The 20,183-nt window shown below is 31.7% G+C and overlaps 1 protein-coding gene across 1 annotated transcript; it reads right to left on the bottom strand.

Moving 5' to 3' along the window:
- Nucleotides 1–4,633: 4,633 nt before the first annotated feature.
- LOC121246125 (vesicle-associated membrane protein 722) lies at nt 4,634–7,691 on the bottom strand. The gene is made up of 5 exons (XM_041144138.1): nt 7,306–7,691; nt 6,040–6,181; nt 5,842–5,962; nt 5,565–5,627; nt 4,634–5,080 (listed from the first exon to the last, which is right to left on the bottom strand). The coding sequence occupies exons 1-5, from the start codon at nt 7,493–7,495 to the stop codon at nt 4,937–4,939; spliced, it is 660 nt and encodes a 219-aa protein (XP_041000072.1). The 5' UTR covers nt 7,496–7,691; the 3' UTR covers nt 4,634–4,936.
- Nucleotides 7,692–20,183: the final 12,492 nt, after the last annotated feature.

Genomic DNA, 20,183 nt, shown 5'->3' with positions numbered 1-20,183 from the left:
TTAAATTATGTTAAAACTCTAATTATTTATATAATTATACTTTTTTAAAAATATTTAACAAAATTTCATCATTTGAAAGATTAGTATTTTATAAATTAAATTTGATAATTTATTTATGATATGATATTTATATGTTAATTATCTATTTTAAATTAATTTAAATCAGTATTTAAATTTTTACCATTGGATCAAGTTTGGAGAGTTAAGATGAAGGGTTAGATTTAAATTCTAAAAAGTTTCATTTTCGTCTCGCTTTCTCTTTCTCCCTCTCTCTCCTTTAGCTCAACCACGTCTTCCCTCTCTCGACCTTTTTTTTTTTTTTTTTACCTAGTGATTAAGGAGTGTTTTTTAATGATGTTATGAATTTTTTATTTTTTTAAAAAATGTTTATGATTAAAAAAATACATGAAAAAAATAAAAGAAAACTAAAAAAGTGAAATACACATTCAAGACACATTTTCAGACTACTTTTTCGGTAGCTGTAGCAATTCTCTTTAGTTAATTAAGAATATTATCATATTTAAATTATGTTAAAACTCTAATTATTTATATATTTTTATTTTTTTAAAAATATTTAACAAAATTTCATCATTTATTTAATGGTGAAAGATTAGTATTTTATAAATTAAATTTGATAATTTATTTATGATATGATATTTATATGTTAATTATCTATTTTAAAATTAATTTAAATCAGTATTTAAATTTTCACCATTGGATCAAATTTAGAGAATTATGATGAAGGGTTGGATTTAAATCTCAAAAAATTTAATATTTTATAAATTAAATTTAATAATTTATTTATGATATGATATTTATATATTAATTATCTATTTTAAATTAATTTAAATCAGTATTTAAATTTTTATTATTAGATCAAATTTAGAGATTTATGATGAAGGATTGGATTTAAATATCAAAAACTTTCATATTTTATAAATTAAATTTGATAATTTATTTATGATATGATATTTATATATTAATTAATTATTTTAAATTAATTTAATCAGTATTTAAATTTTCACCATTAGATCAAATTTAGAGATTATAATGAAGGGCTGGATTTAAATCCGAAATCCTTCATTTCCCCCTCACTTTCTCTCTCTCTCCCTCTCTCTCCTTCTGCTTAGCCACGTCCGCCCTCTCTCTCACGAGATCTCCTCCCTCAAGCAGTCGTGCGCCACCGTGCGATGTCACCGACCACGTCACCGGCTTCCCCTCACGCCCGTTACCAAACCCCACCGTCGAAATCCCTTGGCAGCTCCTCCCTTCCACGCGCGTCTTCCCTCTCTCTCTCACCCGATCTCCTCCCTTAAGCAGCCCAACGCAGCTGTGCGCCACTCTGCGGGGTAACCAACCACCTCACTAGCTTCCTCTCACGCCGGCGAACAAACCCCACCCTTGAAGCTCCTTGGCAGGTCCTCCCTCAGCCGCACGCGACCAACCCGAAATGGGTCTCGACTCACGGGTTTCTCCCCGTAGCGCCGCCGTTGGCCACCCCTACGCCACTGCACCACCACCAGCAGTCTCGTCCTTCACCGACAACCCCTCCTCTTCCTCCTTTCCTCTAGCCGAAGCCCTAGCTCCTGCCTTCTCTTTTCACGGATCTGTTGATTTATGATTTGTGATTTGTGTGGAAATTTATTTGGTAATTCTGAGATTCGTATGGTGATTTTGTGGTGAATTTGTGGTGAATTTGTAGAAAGGGACGTAAGGAGAAGTGGTGATTTTACTGTGAGGTAGAGAGGGAGGTGTATGTGGTGATTTTGTATGTGGTGATTTTGTGGTGAATTTATAAAGAGAGATGTAAGGGGAAGTGGAGATTTTGTTGTGAGGCAGAGAGAGACGTGATGGGAGGAAGAAAATGTAAAATAAATTACTGTTTATATCACTATTTATGGGCGATAAGTACTTTTTAAGTATAAGGAGAAATGAGATCATTTTTTATTTTTGACAAAAACGTGAGTCCCACCAAAGGACTGGAAAAAAAATTAAACTGATATTGAGAAACGACAAGTGGTGTGCACGGGAAGGAAAAAAAATTAAAATAGTATTGGATAGACAGCAAGTGGTGTGCACGTTCCGTCCAGCACGTTCGCTCCCAAAAATTCCTGTATTAGAAGGAATACTGCGGGTCAATGACGAAGACAGTGACTTTGCACTATACGACGACCTTTTACTGTGTTTTGTCAGACTAATTGTCACTTTTTACTATGTATTATCAGATTAATTGCATTTGTTGAAATCCGATTGAGATGAGATACACCCCTGATTTCGCCGTTGGGATAGACAGAACAAACCAACCGTACAGTTAAGATGATCTCATCCCGGTATCCAAAGTTATATTTTGGATATCTGACTATGCTAATCTGCTAATCTATACATACTCAACAAAATTCTATTTTGATTAAAATTTAATTAGATTTCATAAAAATTCAGTATAGTGAACTTAACAAAATTATAATAATTTTAATTTTGATAATTTTCACTAGCCAAATCTGTTGAGTCTAAGTTACTGGTCAAATATTATTTTGACATAAAAAATTTTCCTCTCTTGCATGCTATTCGTTTCACTTAAGCTCACAACTCTAGAAAATTATAATGAATAAATATTCAAATTATAATTATAATTAAAATAAATAAAAAGATCAATATTAATATTTTAATAGAATAGTGATAGATTTAGAGAGTTTGTTATTTGGTATTGTTGAAAAGTAACTAGCTAAATTTATAAAAATGAATTATCTAGCTAAATTTTGATCAAACATTGTTAAATACACTACTAATACTCTTATGGGATATTTAACATGACTGATTCACTCAAGAATGTCAGGAGCTAGTTGTCCATGGTAGATACTATTCTTGAGGAATCCGATCATATCTATTGATACAGCTGCAAAGGAGTAGCAGAGAGACAATCTTCTAGTAGAATATTAAAAGAATGAATAGGGTCAAGTGTTCTGTTGAGTGAATAAGAATCATTCTTAACCCTTCCTCATTAGGGTTATCATCAGAAAACAAAGCTCACCACAGCCAACTCACATCAAATCCTCTGACCTAGATCACCCAAGTTAAGTATACCCATAGGGAACACTACGAAGCTTGGAACTCCATCGTCTCACATATACCAGACAAGAAATTTGGCATTACCCACCTCCAATGCTGCTATGTTTGCCATAATTCAAAGTCTATTCTCCATCCCTGTACCCTCAAATTCCACTCGGATGAACCCAATATTGGTGAACCCTCAAATCTTTGAAGGTAATTCCCTCGACATCATTACACCCTTTCCTCGCCTCATTTTTGGAAGATTGCCCGAAGCACAAAAGCATCATCCCCAAGTGCCTAATGTCCAGAACTATTTAGCTTAATTATGGAATCTATTACTGTCCAATTTACGCACAACCTTACAAAATGAGTAACTCTACCCATCTTTCTTCTACGTTTGATCCGCCCCCCTCCCTCTCTGCAATTTTCTTGGATTTCTCGTAATGGCGGACACCATTCCGTCTGGTGGGCCAGAACGGTGTCTTTTACCGGTCGAGGGAAAACATGATAAATATTAAAATACCAGTTCGACCCCACCGTACAACCACAGAGTTTAGCGATCTTAACGTTTAGCGATTCTTGATGTATCAAACGCAGGCAACCTTTTCTGAGATATCTATATGGTTGAGATTAACCATTAAACCCAAAACTGGGTTTTCTTTAGTTAACTAAAAAGTTCCAACATTCTTTTCTTGCTTTCATTATTTCCTCTTTTTTTTTTCTTTTTGTTTGCATTTATGGGGCTTTGGAATTGGTTTCATTCTCGGTTTTGTTGTTTGTCTTTCTTGTGTTTAGGGATGTTGCTTTTGTGATAATTTGTTTTAGTCCAATTACTAAAAAGACTCACTTTCATATAATTATGGTCAATGGCACTCAAAATCAATAAGATCTACAAAAATAAATACAAGCTGTGAAAAAGGCCGAAATATATTTTAGAAACCTGTGTTGTTCAAACTCGAAACCAATTTCGTCAAGATGGTGTTACAAAAACAAGGGGCTGAAATGAAGCTTTATTTTGACCAGGCAGAGGAGAAATTTGAGCTCTATCACCTAACTACGGAGCCGAAGTTATAGACTATTCTAGGGTTGTAATCGGAGAATACATGTGAATCATACGAATGAATGGACGAAATTCATCATGCTTCGCACTGATCCTATCTTTGCATTATTGGACAGATTATTCGGACAAAAAAAAAAAGCTCACTAATAATAGCAAACACAATCTCAAACAAAGTAGAAAAACAGAACCATCAATAAATCAGAAAGATAAATCGACTAGTAAAAGAAATGATTCTTAATGGCCCAAGAATGATATTAAAAAAAAAAGATCCAGTTGACAAATTACAATGACTAGTTTACAACGATGCTGAAAATCAACTGAAAGTTGAAGGGGGGAAGCATGTAACGACGCCTATCTAGCACCTTGTACACTGTACTTAAATGAGATAACAATAGAAGACCTTAAGGAAACAATAAAATTGCATCCATTATTGTTTGTTAGCTCGACCGATCTAAAAAATAACCCCACTAGCTACTCTCTAAAACAATTGAGGGGAAATAAATTATATGAAGTAAAAACAATGGAAAAAAAGGCCGATACATTCCGAAAGGAATACTAATATGCGGGCAAGTATTTCTCCATTACATCTTAAACAAACAAAAAAACCATAACAAATAATAGCATATAGAAAATTTATCTACTTGTAGCAGTTGTAGCATATCAACTATACACCAATCCAAAAGACAAGTTCTCCCCATTCCTAAAAGGCTAGCAGAAGGGGATGGTATAACCTAATACATCAAACACCCAATAGCAGGGTGGAAAGGAAAACCTAGACAATTGGAATCAGCATGCCAGAAAGGCAGTGTCCAGGAAGTTCCAGGCAATTTAACAATTGAAGCCACGGCAAACAGACAAGATAATAATTAGAATCAAGGCAATGAGAATACCCAAAACAATCAATTTTATCTTCATATTCTGGAACCACATCTTCCTTCTGATCTGAGTTCCTTGCTGCCTAAAATCTTGTGCCTGGAATGCAGAATCAATATAAATACATCAACCTATATGCTGAAGTAAGTGTTAATCCCAAATACTACAGATAAAACAAGTGAGAATCCCAACTATTAAGGATCAGGTCATGCAACATAGAGAGAAGAAAATATAAAGCTGGGAAGAACCTAATAATGACTGTTAAAAAAAAAACACAGATTCGCCCATGGCCTTGTGACTTGATGGCATTTGTCCCCCTCTCATGACAAAAGTTGGCGGATTGAGTCCCCATAGCCCCAAGCCCACAAAAACAAACAAACAAGTACAGTATCCACAATAGCCTATCCGACCTTAAAAAAACTGCCTAAGCGTATGCAGGATGTAATAACATTACTTAAATATTGCATGGATCAATCCAATAATTTCTAGAGGATAAAGAGTTGCACCTGAGCCCATGAATGAAAAGTGTTTTCTGCAGTTAATTCATCTCAAAGAGAGGTAAATAAAGGATTCTAGGACTAACCTGCGAGCGAAGGTTCTCAGTTTTATCCACCAGCAGCTCAATCTTCTCACCACGGTCAAGAACCTGCACAGCAGATGAATCTTAATCAGCACAGGCAGTGTTATTCAATAGAAACATAAAAAGGGAAGAAAAAAACCCGCTTTCAATTCTTAACATCAGTGTCTAATATTTCATACCAATTAGCAATAACATATTTTCACCAAAAACATGCAATTCAGTATTTTTACTTGCAAATTGCATCATAACATTTCAAGACCAACCAGCAATGCCACTATACCTTCTCAATATTTTCCATCATAACACCCTTGACTTCAGAAACCTGAGCCTTCACTTTTGCAAGCTTGCTTATCTCCTCAGGATGATCAGCACAATACTGCATGTGCTCCTTCAGTTTGGGTCTATAATATTGATCAAATGGTCAAAATCCTTTTGGAATGACACGTCTTTAAGGAATGAAAGAAAGGATTATGCGTACCCAAACTCTTTATTTAGGCTGTTGGCAACAGCAGTTGCAGCTTTCCCCCCACCATATCTCTTGTTGAAATCTTCCTTAACTCGCTCCAACAAGGCAATGGGAATTTGTCTGCCAGCAGATTCAACAGCAACTACACAATAGGCTGCAGCATTTAAAAGTAAAAGTTAAAAAGTAGAACCTCAATCCCAGAGTCCGGGATGGCTATAATACACTTCAGATGTTAACATCATATAATAAATGTGACTGATAAAAAAACCATATAATAAATGTGGCGCAAATGCCTACATTCAACAAAGAGGTTTGAGGTATACAACTAGGGTAATTGACTTGATATCTTCAGTGAAAAATGTGATCATATTCAAATTCTCATTGTCATAATGGCAAAAGATGCTATACTTCCATTCCAAATAACTGGATCGGGAAACTAAGCACTTACCCCGTTTCTTCCTTCTTAACAATTTTAAGAAGCAAGAAAAAAGGTAAGAAATTAAAACATCATAGGAAATCAAACTTGGAAGGTAATATAAATCTGACCGTGTTCTATAACAATCGGCCTACAAAGTTTGCTTTTTTTTTTCTTTTTTTCTTTTTTATTTTTGTCCCATTTGATAATGCATACTGCAGCAATCTAATTTGCACGCAACATTCCAAAGACATGACAAATGATGAGGAAAAAACTAACACTGACCACCCATTAAAATCTTATGTAGATGTTAAGTCAATAGAAAACAAACATAAACACTCGAAGATTTTAACCCAAACCTCCGCTCAACGTGCAATGAGCTTGCCCTTCATATGGAGTGAATTCCCTCCACTTTCTGAAAGGCAAAGCGAACTAGCGAAGCATATATATATATATATATATATATATGCAGGACGCTTTCCCTTTCAGGACAAAAATTTAACAAAATATCAAAACAAATACATCTCAAGAACCATATTTATTCAGACAACATTGACATCTCACGCATCAAGAAACAATCCCACAGAATATACACCTTCAAAAGGAATTCACACATATCCATGTACATATTTTTTTTATGACAAGGAATCCTGTCTTTAAACGCAACATACTTCATGCATACATATACGTACAAACATATGTCTATATGTTCCGGATTTCGGCACAAACAGAAGGTCAAACACACGGACCTGACGGAAAGAAATCAACAAATCTAAGATACGGAGATCTAGATCAGAATTTGGTGCCAATTATAACTATGGAAAAAATTAGGAATAAATAGATTAGAAAGATATGGGACATACTGAAGCCGTTCTCGACGAGATAATTGAAGGTATGGCCGTCGCAGTTATAGGTGAACTTGTTGTTGGAAGCCGGGAGCTTCTGGAGGCATTGTGAGGCGATGGCGGTGAAATTTCCGGTGAACTCCGTGTACTCGGCAAGGATAACCGTGCCCCGAGCCACGAAGCTGTAGATCAGAGATTGCTGACCCATGTAATTAACCAAAAAAGAAAGCGCTTATAATCTCTGAAAATCGTAGACGGCCAAACCGACCAAAGAATCGTAGCACAGGAGATTCAGATAGAGAAGAGAGACGACGAGATCGGCGAAGGAAATGTGAATAAATCTAGAGAGAGAGAGAGAGAGAGAGAGAGGACCTCTGACCTTTGCTTTGAAATAGGAAATGGGAGAAGGGGTGGCGCTTTGAATTAATGGATGTTGGGGGAAGGTTCTGTTTGGGGCTAAAGTGGAATTATGTGATATTAGAAAGGTCGGAGAGGAAATATGAAATAAAAAGAGTTTGGGTCACGCGGTTCTTTCTTTTGAAATTTTCATGCGACCTCAATAAATACGGCTGGCTTGAATTAGGGGGAGTTTCTTGCTTTCTTTTGCCACGTTCACTATTGTAGCCTGCACTCCTGATATAGCTCATTATTGGCTGTTCTTGAACGGTGAGTTGAATTAAATTCCCTGCGAATAAGTTGTGATGGTAAATGAAATCTATTTAAAATAAATTTAAATATATTTAAATGTTAAGATATATTTAGATATATTTATAAAAAGTATAAAAATATTATGAGTCCTACGTATAAAGAGGTTTTGAATTGAGATGAGTTTAATAATTTGAAAATTAGGTGTTTGAATGTTAGAAAATGTCTAAATCTAAACTGAATTCAGCTGAATTGAGTTTAGTCAAGGAACCAAACGTAACTTTAAAAGAAATAATATTTATAATTGTGAGATTCATAAAAAAAAATTAAAAAATTAATTTTTTTTTAAAAAAAATATGCGATGTTTATATAACTAATGATTGTTTTTATTTTTTACTTTGCGTGATTTCTGCCAATTGTCGATGTAATTCTTTTTAGTAATGTGTTTGAGATTTATAAACTTTATACAAGTCATTTAATAAAATATAGAATCTATTATAAAAAATATTTTTTATATAGATTTTTTTTTTTTAAGAATTTTTTGTATAATTTCAATTTAAATATTATTTGAGATTTTTGTCGGATTCAGATTCGACAATTAAATTTTTAAAAAATATTAATTTTCATGAAACAATAGTTATTGGATGAGTGCATCTTTAATAAGCATGCTTCGAATATCAACAATCACATTTCTATAATATGTAGAAATATCTCCCTTGCTGTTTATATCCTTCACAACTGTCTGAGAATCTCCTTCCAGTATCACCCATGACAGCCCCAGCTCAATGCAGAAATCCATAGCTCTCCTCGAGGTCAGTCTCTGTTATAACAGGCTTCATTTTATGCTTTTATGTCTGAATACAGAGCAGCCAAAATCTCTCTTGCAGTGTCACTCCAAGCCCCACAATCTTTGACTGATTATCCACAGTAGCGCTGGCCTTATAGTATAAACCCGTTGGGATTTTTCCAGTTGCTTAAGGTTCTTTCTAATAGACACTGCTTTGCATTCTGAATCACCATTCTCGAATGCTCAAATCCGTTTTCATAAATTAAGGAGTTTCTTCTTAACCATATTCTTCTCATTGTATAAGCTACTAACTCAACTTCTTCAGTATTTAGTTTCTCATTTAGTTTCATAAAAACAGTTTCATTACTGGACCACTTCTGCACTGGGCTCCCAGTTTCTCCCCAAACACTTGAGGCTGCAGGATAGCTCTACAAAGCATGCACAGATGACTCAACTTCTATTTCACAAACTGGGCATAAGCTATTATCAGTAATATTCTTCTTGAAAATGTTCAATCTGGTTGGGAGTAAATGTTTTCCAACCCTCCATGAGAAATGTTTCACCATACCTTCCACTTTTAAGTCCCATATCCACTTCCAGCCATCTTCTGTTTTAGCTAGTTTTGATGTTTTCACTTTCATTAGTTTATTTCAAGTATGCTCTAAATGGTAAGCACTTTTAACAGTAAACATCTCATTATTAGAATGTATCAATATAATTTTATCACTAATACACAACCTATTCAAGGGAATGTTGTTAATACTCTCTGCTTCATCCTTGTTGAAAGTCCCATTAATTAGATTTGACTTCCATCTACCAGTCCCTTGCTTAATAAGTACATTTACAGTTGATTCTCTGTTGAAATTCTTTATTAGACAGTCACTTGTCTTTCCAAATTCTAATTTGGTCACCCTTGCCCACCTTCAACATCGAACTTGGCTTAACAACTCTATAGAGGAAAGTAGGCTCCTCCATATTAGTGAAGGTCCATTACCTAATTTTGTATTTAACAGATCACCTTGCTTGAAATATATATCTTTCATAATTGTGGCAACAGGGATTGAGGTTGTTTTAGCATCCTCTTTTTTTTTTTTTTTTTTTTAACCCGACTTCTCCATTGTCTATTCTCATTTGATTGTGACCCTACCAAAATTTCGACATAAGTGAAGTGAGTTAAAGAATGACGTCTACAACGGTCTACTCTATTGACACTGACCTGGTAGTAGCTCTTTTTCTTTTGGCAGGTTCACCCATCTATTAGTATTTAATGACTTAACACTATGTCTATATATAATATTAAGGCATTTTAAATTGGCCTATAGGCCATCTTTTCCGTGACTTGAAGTCTTGACGTGGTCTTTAATTTTATATCAATTGTTAAATATCCAACTAATTGATCTAAAAGTCCTAAGCTACTGAATATTAATTTAGTTAAACGTTTAACCCTAATCATGAGATGGAATTGAGGAGTGATCTCTAACTCTAAAGAGAAAACCACAAACTATTTGTTAAAATGATTGTTCTGTCGATTTTGTTTTCATTGAATTACTTTTTGGTAGGGAAAACCAGGGAGTGAGGGAGGGGTTTTCTTGCTTTGGGATCTGATTGAGGAAGATTCGATTAATAAGCACCTAAGAACAATAACGTCATGTTTGGTAACAAAATGAAACGAGAACTTTTTAAAAATTTCTTTTTTAAATATCACTCAAATACAAAATAAGTTTTTTTTTTATATATATTTTTAATTTTTTTATCTAATTATTACAATTTTTATAAATTTTAAAACAAAATACAAAAATAATAAAAAAATTTTAAACTTCAAAATAAAAATAATATTCAAATAATTTTTTTAGCTTTATAATATTTTTATGAAAAATTATATTCTCAAACTAGTATGGATAACACATACAATAAATTTCTTATATATTCTCAAGCTATTTAAGTGATATGGATGGTGTGTTCTAAATACCCGCTTAAGAATAAAATAATTATATTTTTATTTAATTTTTTCTCTTATCTTTATCAAAAACTAATAAAATATTTCAATTTAAATTATTTCACTATTATTTACAAAATTCTAAAATACTCCCAATATCCAAGATTCCAAACCAGTCATTAAATATCAAATCCTGTTTTGACTTTCAAGTCTGGGAAATAATCCATTTGAAAACTAGCCTTTTTTGGAAGCAATTGAAAGGCAGCTTCCTTAAACCTGTCCAGTTTGAAGTTAATTTTGGAACAGTCTAATTCTTTATTAATTCAGTCTACTCTAATTAATGAGAAACATAGGGCGTCGTTCTAACTCTAGTCGTCTGCTGGTTTCGATCACCACCTACTGGCCCTTATCAATCCTGTGGTTTTTCTGTTTTTATTTTGACAGGAAAACACTTTTATTTTCAATTTTAATTCCATCTTTTTCAAAAAAAAAAAAAAAATTATCATTAGAATTGCATAATATTATCATTAGAATAAACAATTTGTAATGGATGGGTTGTTTTTTTCTTAAAAATAACATTCGGGCATCCATTCTTAGACCTGCACAGATCACGCAGGACTATTAATAAAAAAAAAAAAATAATGTTACATATAGTTGTAGAGTACGTAAGTGTCGTATATACATTTTAAAAAATAGTAGGTTCTATTATTAAAAAATTATTATTTTTATATAGATTTCGTATTTATTTATTTTTTTCAAAATAATTATACGACTGACTACAACTATCATTTTTCATAAAAAAAAATCATATTTATTTTTTGGAAATAGAATCAAACTAACTTATCTCGACCTTTGCTCTTATTTTCTAGACATGTGATAGGAGGTTTATGTTCAAATTAATCAATATAATTAGCACTATGGGTGGGGTCACTTAAAAAAAATGATATATACAAGTTCTAAACACACAAATCTCGTACAAATTCTTTTAAAAAAAAATGAACTCCATTATAAAAAAAATGTAAAAAAAAAAAAAAGAAACATTTTTTATTAATGTGATCCACATGCTTACAAAGAGAGACGCTAAGAAGTTGAGAACCAATTCTGGTGTAAATAAGAAATTTACACCCTCCAATAACTGACTGACACATCATCGTTCTATGGAGAAAAAAATAAACGGGCCTCACTCAAACATTCCACCCCACGTGCATCTCTCTCTAAAATCCCTGTAATTCTTCCTCTACGTTTGGGCCAAGATATGCTTTTCTTTATCCGCAGCTCTCTCAAGAAGCCCAATTATTTTAATTTATTTTGAACTGTAGATAATAGCAAGCTCCGATTTTTTTTATTCCGTAAATTTCTTGAAAGAAAACTGCTTTGAAATTGCAAGTTCTGCCCAAGTGTTATAGCTAGAGTTTCTTGGCCTCTAAAGAGCCATTTTGATTAATAATAATATTATTTAAACTAATGATATACATAACATATTTTACAATAATATTATAAGATGATGATATTTTTATAAAATGATGTTATTTTTATAAAATATTTTACAAAAATACATTTTATTTAAAACATAATTGTGTATAAATCATTTTCCTATTATTTATACATTTTGGCTTGAGAGAGAGAGCGCATATTCCCAAGAATTTTCGTTCGGTGAGAGAGGGGAGAAAGAGAGAGGAGAAAGACGAGTCTAGTACGCGGGGGTGAATTGTATTTTCTTATTATTCATAAATTATCTCGCTATTATTCATAAATTTTTTATCTCATTTATATATCAAACAAGTCTTAAAAGTTATATTATTGCCATGTTCACACGATCTATTATTGTGTCCATCAAATTAAAATGATGGATGAAATACGGGCTATTTGATGGGGTTCCTACGAAGAAGAGCAATTTTTTTTACTATTCACCAAACCAACTCGGACAAACTATTTTTTTGGCCAGTGCGATGAACTGTACAATAAAAAATAAATAAAAAAAATAAAATAAAACCTCGTGAAAAACAACTTGTACTTTAATCAATACTGATCAGCCTATTATCATTTTGTCTTTGATAACGTTAGAGTCAGGCAGATTTTCATAATTAAGTACGGTCAATTTTATAACTTTCAATGACTTTCAGTAAATTATGTATTGGCCTCCTTATTGGACAAATATTCATTCTAGAAGTTAAATTTTCTAAAAGAGCTCAAAGTCCTTGGAGTTGATCATTCCTTAATAACACTTTTCAACTAAAATATTTAGATAATACATGCATAGATAAATTCTACGTGTAAACCTTACACTACACATTTCTACCTAATTAATATATAATTTTTTATTTTTACCTTTCTATCTTAATACTTAAATATGTGTTTGTTTAAATAAAAGGAAAAAAAAAATGACAAATCATATATTAGTTAGGTGAATGTGTGTGATGTAAAGCACTGGTATTGGACTAGTCAAATTATTTCAAGTTAAGTTATAAGCTATATAGTAAATGAAAAATCAAAGCCATATTTGATGAGTTACTGTTCACCGACCAAAATATTATTTTATTAAAAATTATTCTCACTTTTCTCACTCATTCATTGTCTCCTCTCTCCTTTCCTTCCCTTTCTCTTCTTTTCTTTTTCATATTAAATAATTTTTTTGGACAATAAAATTAAATTATTAATTAATCTATAGAGTGCATTTGTAAAATATTAAAAAAAAATTATTAAAAATATAATATTATATTATTATTTTGACTTTAGAATGACTAGTTCAATATGGATTAACCTCTTCAAAGGTTTTGGTTTTAGTTAAAACCTCTAGTTTTAGTCAAAATTTGGAGTTGGCATGCTCTAAGGCTTTCTTATAGCATTTTTCATATGCATAACATCCAATACATAAGGCCGAAGATTGATGAACTTGCTCAATTTGGGACAAGGTTATTCTATTCTCAAGTTGGTACGTATAATACACATTACACATCACTTAAATAGTAAAATTTTATTCATAAATTTAAAATTTATCTTTCAAATCAAACTATATCATGTAAGTATTTTATTAAGTGTGCTCTAGAGACTGACTTGAGAATATAATTTTTCCAGCATTAAAACTCGAAAAGTGAAGTCCACAAATAAAATCAATCCTTCCCATGCTTTTTTTCTTGATTATATGTACTATTTACTCGTTACATTTAGGCTGCATTTGATTGAAAGACTCAATTAAACTCAATCTAATTTTAAATTGAGTCTAACATTCAAATACTTAACTCTCAAATTATTAAACTTATCTCAATTCAAAACCTCCTTACACGTGAGATCTATAACCCTTTTCAACTTAACACATCTTTATACGTAAGATCTACAACTCTTTTTAACTTATCATAAAAAGTACTAAACTCATCTTAACATCTAAACACACTATAAACTCTGTTTAAATAGACACTGCATAACTTCCTCCACTACTCAACTTACTATTATTCATAAAGAGTTAAACTTAGCTTAACATCAAAACACAGCCTTACTCAATAGTAGATGGCAGGAGATGCGGATTCAATTTAGGATTTTTCATAACGAGCTTTGGCAGAGGAGTGGTTTCAGTTTAGGTTCGTTTTCGTAATGGTTTGAGATTTCTTTTAATTCTTTGATTCAAACAATTTCTTAATCCGAAAAAAAAAAATTACTCATTAGATACAACATGTGCACTCTACTAATCTTCTGATGATCCAAATACTTTCATTTTAGAAAGAGACGAACAAAACATGTAGGCCTTACTATATTTAATTTTAAAATCTACACCATCTACTGGCAACATTTGATGTAACAGAGTCTGCATGCTGTATATATCTTTATTTGAATTATAAAAAGTGTTTATATAAAAGAATGGACAATGCTAGGGATTCGAGAACGGTACTTCTTGCATTATACCGACAAGTGTAAATCTATTTTTTATTTTTTTTTTAATTTCAATAATTCTTTATACATCTTTCAATATCTTTAAAAAATAAAAAAAATTCATTAATAACCAATTCCTTAACAATTAAAAAAAACAAACAAACAATCGGTCATGTTGCTCAATTCATTAAGCATTTCTCTAAGAATAATGATATACATATAATACATTGTATAATATATTACATAATAATGTTATAAAATAAGAATATTTTTATAAAATAATATTACTTTTATAAGATATTTTATGAAAATACTCTTTATTTAAAACATAATTATATAAAACATTATAAAAATTGTCGTGTATAAATCATTTTCTTTTTTTTAAAAGGATGCTGCTACACCCATCGACACTCTCCATTGAGTTGGCCAAGTTTTTTTTTTCAAACAATTTTTTAAATCTCTTAAACATTTAAAAAAAATTCATAAACTCATTAAAAGATAATGTTTAAAAAAATCACAAACTTATTAAAAAATACTTTCATAAAAAAAAAAATCGGCAGAGACTCCCGGTGAGGATATCATTTCCCTTTTCGTAATCGGTTGGTAGTGTCGGCTAAGATAAGACTGAATTCTTGGGCTCTCTTAAAATAGAATAATGTTTTAGTGAACCAATGATTGTGCCCTTAGATTTGACCGATTGTGTATTTTTATTATTTTATTATTTTTTTAATAATTAAGAAGTAAATATTTATATTTTTTGAAATATTTAAATATATTTAAAAATGTTTAAAATTAAAGGAAAAAAATTAAAAAAAAAATGTAATTACACTTATCGGTCAAAGGAAAATAGAAGCTACTAAGAGAATCTACAGTTTTTTTTTTTTTTTTAATTTCTTGGTTAGATAAGTATTTTTAATGTGTTTGTGAATTTTGTTTTTACAAAATATTTAAAAGAATTTAAAAAATATTTAAAAAAATATAAAAAATCAAAATACAATTTACACTATCGATTCAATGCAGTAATCACCTATCTCAATGAACTTAGTATTGTCCATCGATCAAAACCAAGTGCACCATCTTCGGTGCCCATAGCAGTTTCCTTTAAAGAGAAATGATACTTACAGTCGTGAGTGTGCAAACGTCGTGCAGTCGCTTTGAAAAAAGTAAATAAATATGGGACTCACATGAAAAGAAATTAATTTTTTAACAGTGGATCTCACTATTTTTCAAAGCGACTGCACGGCGTTTGCACATTCCACGACTGTATGTAACATTACTCTTCCTTTAAAATATCATGAGTTAAGCCAACTGTAAAAGTAGTGAAATAAAAACGCCATATGGTGCTACATTTCACTATTGTTATCTATTTTTTAGTATTACTATTTATCATATGGGTAATAATAGATGTTGTAAGGTCTACTTAATATGTTTATTCAATTCCCACTTGAGACTTTTAAGTTTGGACAACAACTTAAAATGATTTTTTTTTTTCCTCAATTTCTCACCAAGTAAATTCCAACCTTGCCAACTGTGCCGTCTTAGACACTCACTCCTGATAGTCCTTTCATGTTTATTTTAATCTTACCTATCTCAGTCTCCTATAAGTGTAGTTTTTAATTTCATTTTGTTTCGGCCATTTCAGTGTAGCACTCGATACACTATAGGTTCTTGTTTCAAATTTCAGTCTATTTTGACTCGTTTTGGCCATTTCGATAAAGTTTCCGCCATTCTAGGGCCTTATTCCATTCCGAATTATTTTAATGGAAGTTTTGTACTTTTCTAAGTTTGGATGGCATTTTTGTAACTTTAAGATCTATATGATATTTAATTAATTTTAAAATCCAAAAGGTATTTATATAATTTTAGTTTTTTGTAACTTTAAAGAGTCCCCTCATTATCTTTTTTTTTGAATATTATTATTTTTAATAATTTATCTGCTCTTTTTTTTTTCTTTGTTTTATTTGTGTCTTAACTCAAGTTTATGATTTTTTTAATATTACATGCATCTATTCTATTAGTTATCACTTTATATATACATAATATATATATATATATATATATATAGTTAGTCTCAAAATGATACACCGGAACGGATTAGTACCGAAATATTCAGTTCTAATAATTAAATGAAATAATCACCAGGATAGAATTTAAAATATTGCCTATAAGTACATGCCATTTAAAATGCAAATCAATTAGAAATAGGATCAAAACTTAGCCTTCATGGCTCTCAACTAGGTATATAATTCCAAACTACTCGAACATATAGTCTTCTCTCATTTTTTTTTCCTCATTCACTTTTGATTTCCATTATATTACAAACTCTTTCACATTTATATTAACACTCCCATTAGAAGTAATTTTCTTTTTTAATAACATTTGAACTTCATTCAAACCAAAAACTACTGAATACAAAATACAAGAAAAGTCCTCTATCAACCCAATGATGAGCAATACAATACAATACAACTTAATTAAAGCGCAACATCTACTAAAACCCTATTAAAAATAACATATGGGCAATTATTCCACCATTGAAGAGTATCCTTAATGTTATGGGCATGTTGCGCTAACATGTGTGTTATTTCATTACCTTGTTGTCTCATATGTAAAAATTTCAAAATCTGGAAGAAAATGAAGAAGACGATTTATTTCCAAAATTAGATGTCCATGTGACAGGAAAGAGGCATTTCGAGTTTTATTGGCTTCAACAACATTCCACGAGTCACCTTCTATGATTAAGTTACAAAAACCCATGCCCAACGCTATTTGCAAGCTTTTCAATACTGCCAAAGATTCAATCTTATTCACTTCAAAGACACCCACTTCCTTCCTACTTAAAGCAAACAACACCCTTCCAGCTAGGGGTGAAGACCAAACTGGTCGGTTTTGATCGAGCGATATTTTTTGAGTAAAAAAATCGGCCAAAACTGGTTGACATAGAGGGTGAAATCGGCCAGACTGGTTCTCGATCGGTTTGGTTGGTTTGGCCGGTTTGGGCCATTGTTTTTGTCCAATTTAACATTTTTTTGGACATTTTTTTACTTAATTCAAGATCTTTTTGAGGCTTTTTTAGTTGATTTTAAATTCTAATTTTTTGAATTTTTAAAACCCATTTTAAATATTCAAAATCATTTTAATTTTATGTCATTTGTAATGTTAGCCTAAGGTTAAAAAAAATTAACAATAGTAAAATAGTAATGTACTAGTAACTACTAAGTATATACAACTATATTAATTACTAGATAACTTAAAAAAATAAAAAGTCCACTAGATGTGTAATACAAATTACAAATAAAAACAAATTGTCCAAAGTAAAAATGCAACTAAAAAATAAAAGATAAATAAATTGCAATAATTTTTTTATCTTCAATGATCTTCAATCTTCAATAGATGTGACGTTTGATTGTGCTCCCAACTCTATATAGAAACATTAATAAGATTAAAATATTAAATATTATTAAATTTGAATGATGAAAAATACTAAAATTAATTTATAAAAGCAAATGAATATTGAATGAGGAAAACATTACCAAATTCTATCACAACGTTGTTCACATTATCCATGGACTCTCGGATATCAATTGGTTTTGACGGATGTCGCAACCAATTCTGAGCATAAATAAGCTCATCAACGGTTCTTGGAGCCAACGAACTCTAAAAAAAATCAAGTACACAACTTTCTGTACTAAATGGTGACTTTGATGCAACTATAGAAACAGACATAGCCAACAAATCTCGTGCAATCCTCGCAAGTATATGATAGTTAAGGTCATTAATTCTCCACCAAATCAACAAGTCAAAAGATGGGCTAAGTGCGTCACAACCATCTGATAAATATTGGTCCACCTCTGTTTTGGCAACTGTATATTCAGTGGTGGAAGATGCTTGATCCCACTCATAAAACAATTGTGACTCATAATTGTCTTCACCATCTTTTCTGGTTGTAGATATCGGAGGGGGATCATGTTCTCGACTAATCGAGGTAGATCCGAACGTAGCATTATACTCTGCGTACAAGTCTGCTAATAATTGTCTCTCTCGCAGTGGCATCATAAAACATTTTAAAAAACTTTATAAAACCCGCACCGTCTCCTACTCATCAGCTCTAGGAGGCCCCATGTGTCCACCATTAAAGTAGGAGAGGAAATTGTAATCCTCACTCTCCATCTGTCTGAAAGTCTTCTTAAACTTCTCAGATGCCTCTAATATCATGTAAGTTGAGTTCCATCGAGTTTGTACATCAAGAGACAACATTTTTTTACAATTAATTTTCTCTTTATCTACACATCTCTTAAACTTGTCTAATCTTGCAGCGGAGGAGCCCGCATATCTATCTGCATTCCTAACCATTGTGACGACATCATTACACTCATTCAGACCTTCATTCACAACAAGCACTACAACACATATGCCCATTTGCTGCGAAATTCTTTTCCATGAATTTAGTTTGTAAAGAATACACGGGTAATGTCACAGAACACTTGCGCCAAAAATATTGCCCACCTTAAGGTTTAAAATATGAACACAACATCTCATGTGCAAATACTTTCCCCCAACAAATTCTCCATAAAAAACTATCTCGTATATGAAAATGCAGTATCATTTGAATTAGCATTATTAACAATAACAGTAAATATATTATCAATTCCCAATCAAGGAGACACGATTCAATATATCTCCCAACAGTATTCTCCTGATGATTAGGGATTAAAAAAAATAATGATTTTTTTTTGCGATTTTCAATCTCTATCAATGAAATGTGCAGTTAGACACATATAATTAAGATTTTGTACTAATGTCCATGTATAGGTAGTCAATGAAATACTCATGCCCCCATCTTTAAACAACTTTTTAAACTTCTATTTTATGATGCAAACAATTTCATACAATCTTTTGCAATCGTAACGCAACATGACATTTTAAATCGAGGTTCAAGCAGCTAACACATTACCATCTCTGCAATCGAAAACTTCATAGCCTCTTCACAAAAGTGTCAACACAATTTATGTAAAAAAATATTAAAGCAGCACTCACAGTGGGAATTACGTCTCGGATCACTGTTCATGATCCCAAAAATTTGGTTCAAAATGTTTAAACTCCCTGTACATACACACATAAACAATCTAGACAATAAATAATATGAAAAGTAATTATCAAAGATGAATAACACATCAAAACCGAATACATTAAAACACAAAAAAAATAAAAATAAAATAAATATGAGTACGGAGAGGAAAGGAGACGTGCGGCAGTGCGAGGCTTTAACGAACGACGTGATTGTCGTGAAAACAGAGGGAAATGGCGATGTGGGGGGCTACCAAACTGGGAGCAAGAACGAAGAAGAAAAAAATCAAATGGAATCGGGAAGAAGAAGAATAGGGAGTGGAGGGTGGTTAATGAGCCCTAAGTCGAAACGACGAAATCATGTTGTTTCACATAATTGTTTTTATAAAGATCGGGTTTAAAATGATGTTGTTTCACTTAACAACGTTGTCTTATATATGCATAATATAAAATATACATTTCACATAATTATTTTTATAAAGATCAGGTTTAAAACACGATGTCGTTTCACTTACTTAAGTGAAACAACGTCGTTTTATACACGTATAATATAAAGTGTATATATATATATATGTATAATAGGCCAACGTCAGTTTT

This window comes from Juglans microcarpa x Juglans regia, chromosome 1S (assembly GCF_004785595.1).
Source record: "Juglans microcarpa x Juglans regia isolate MS1-56 chromosome 1S, Jm3101_v1.0, whole genome shotgun sequence".
Classification (NCBI taxonomy): Eukaryota; Viridiplantae; Streptophyta; class Magnoliopsida; order Fagales; family Juglandaceae; genus Juglans; species Juglans microcarpa x Juglans regia.
The sequence above is the reverse complement of the archived record's forward strand: the minus strand, read 5'-3'. Positions and strand labels throughout refer to the sequence as shown.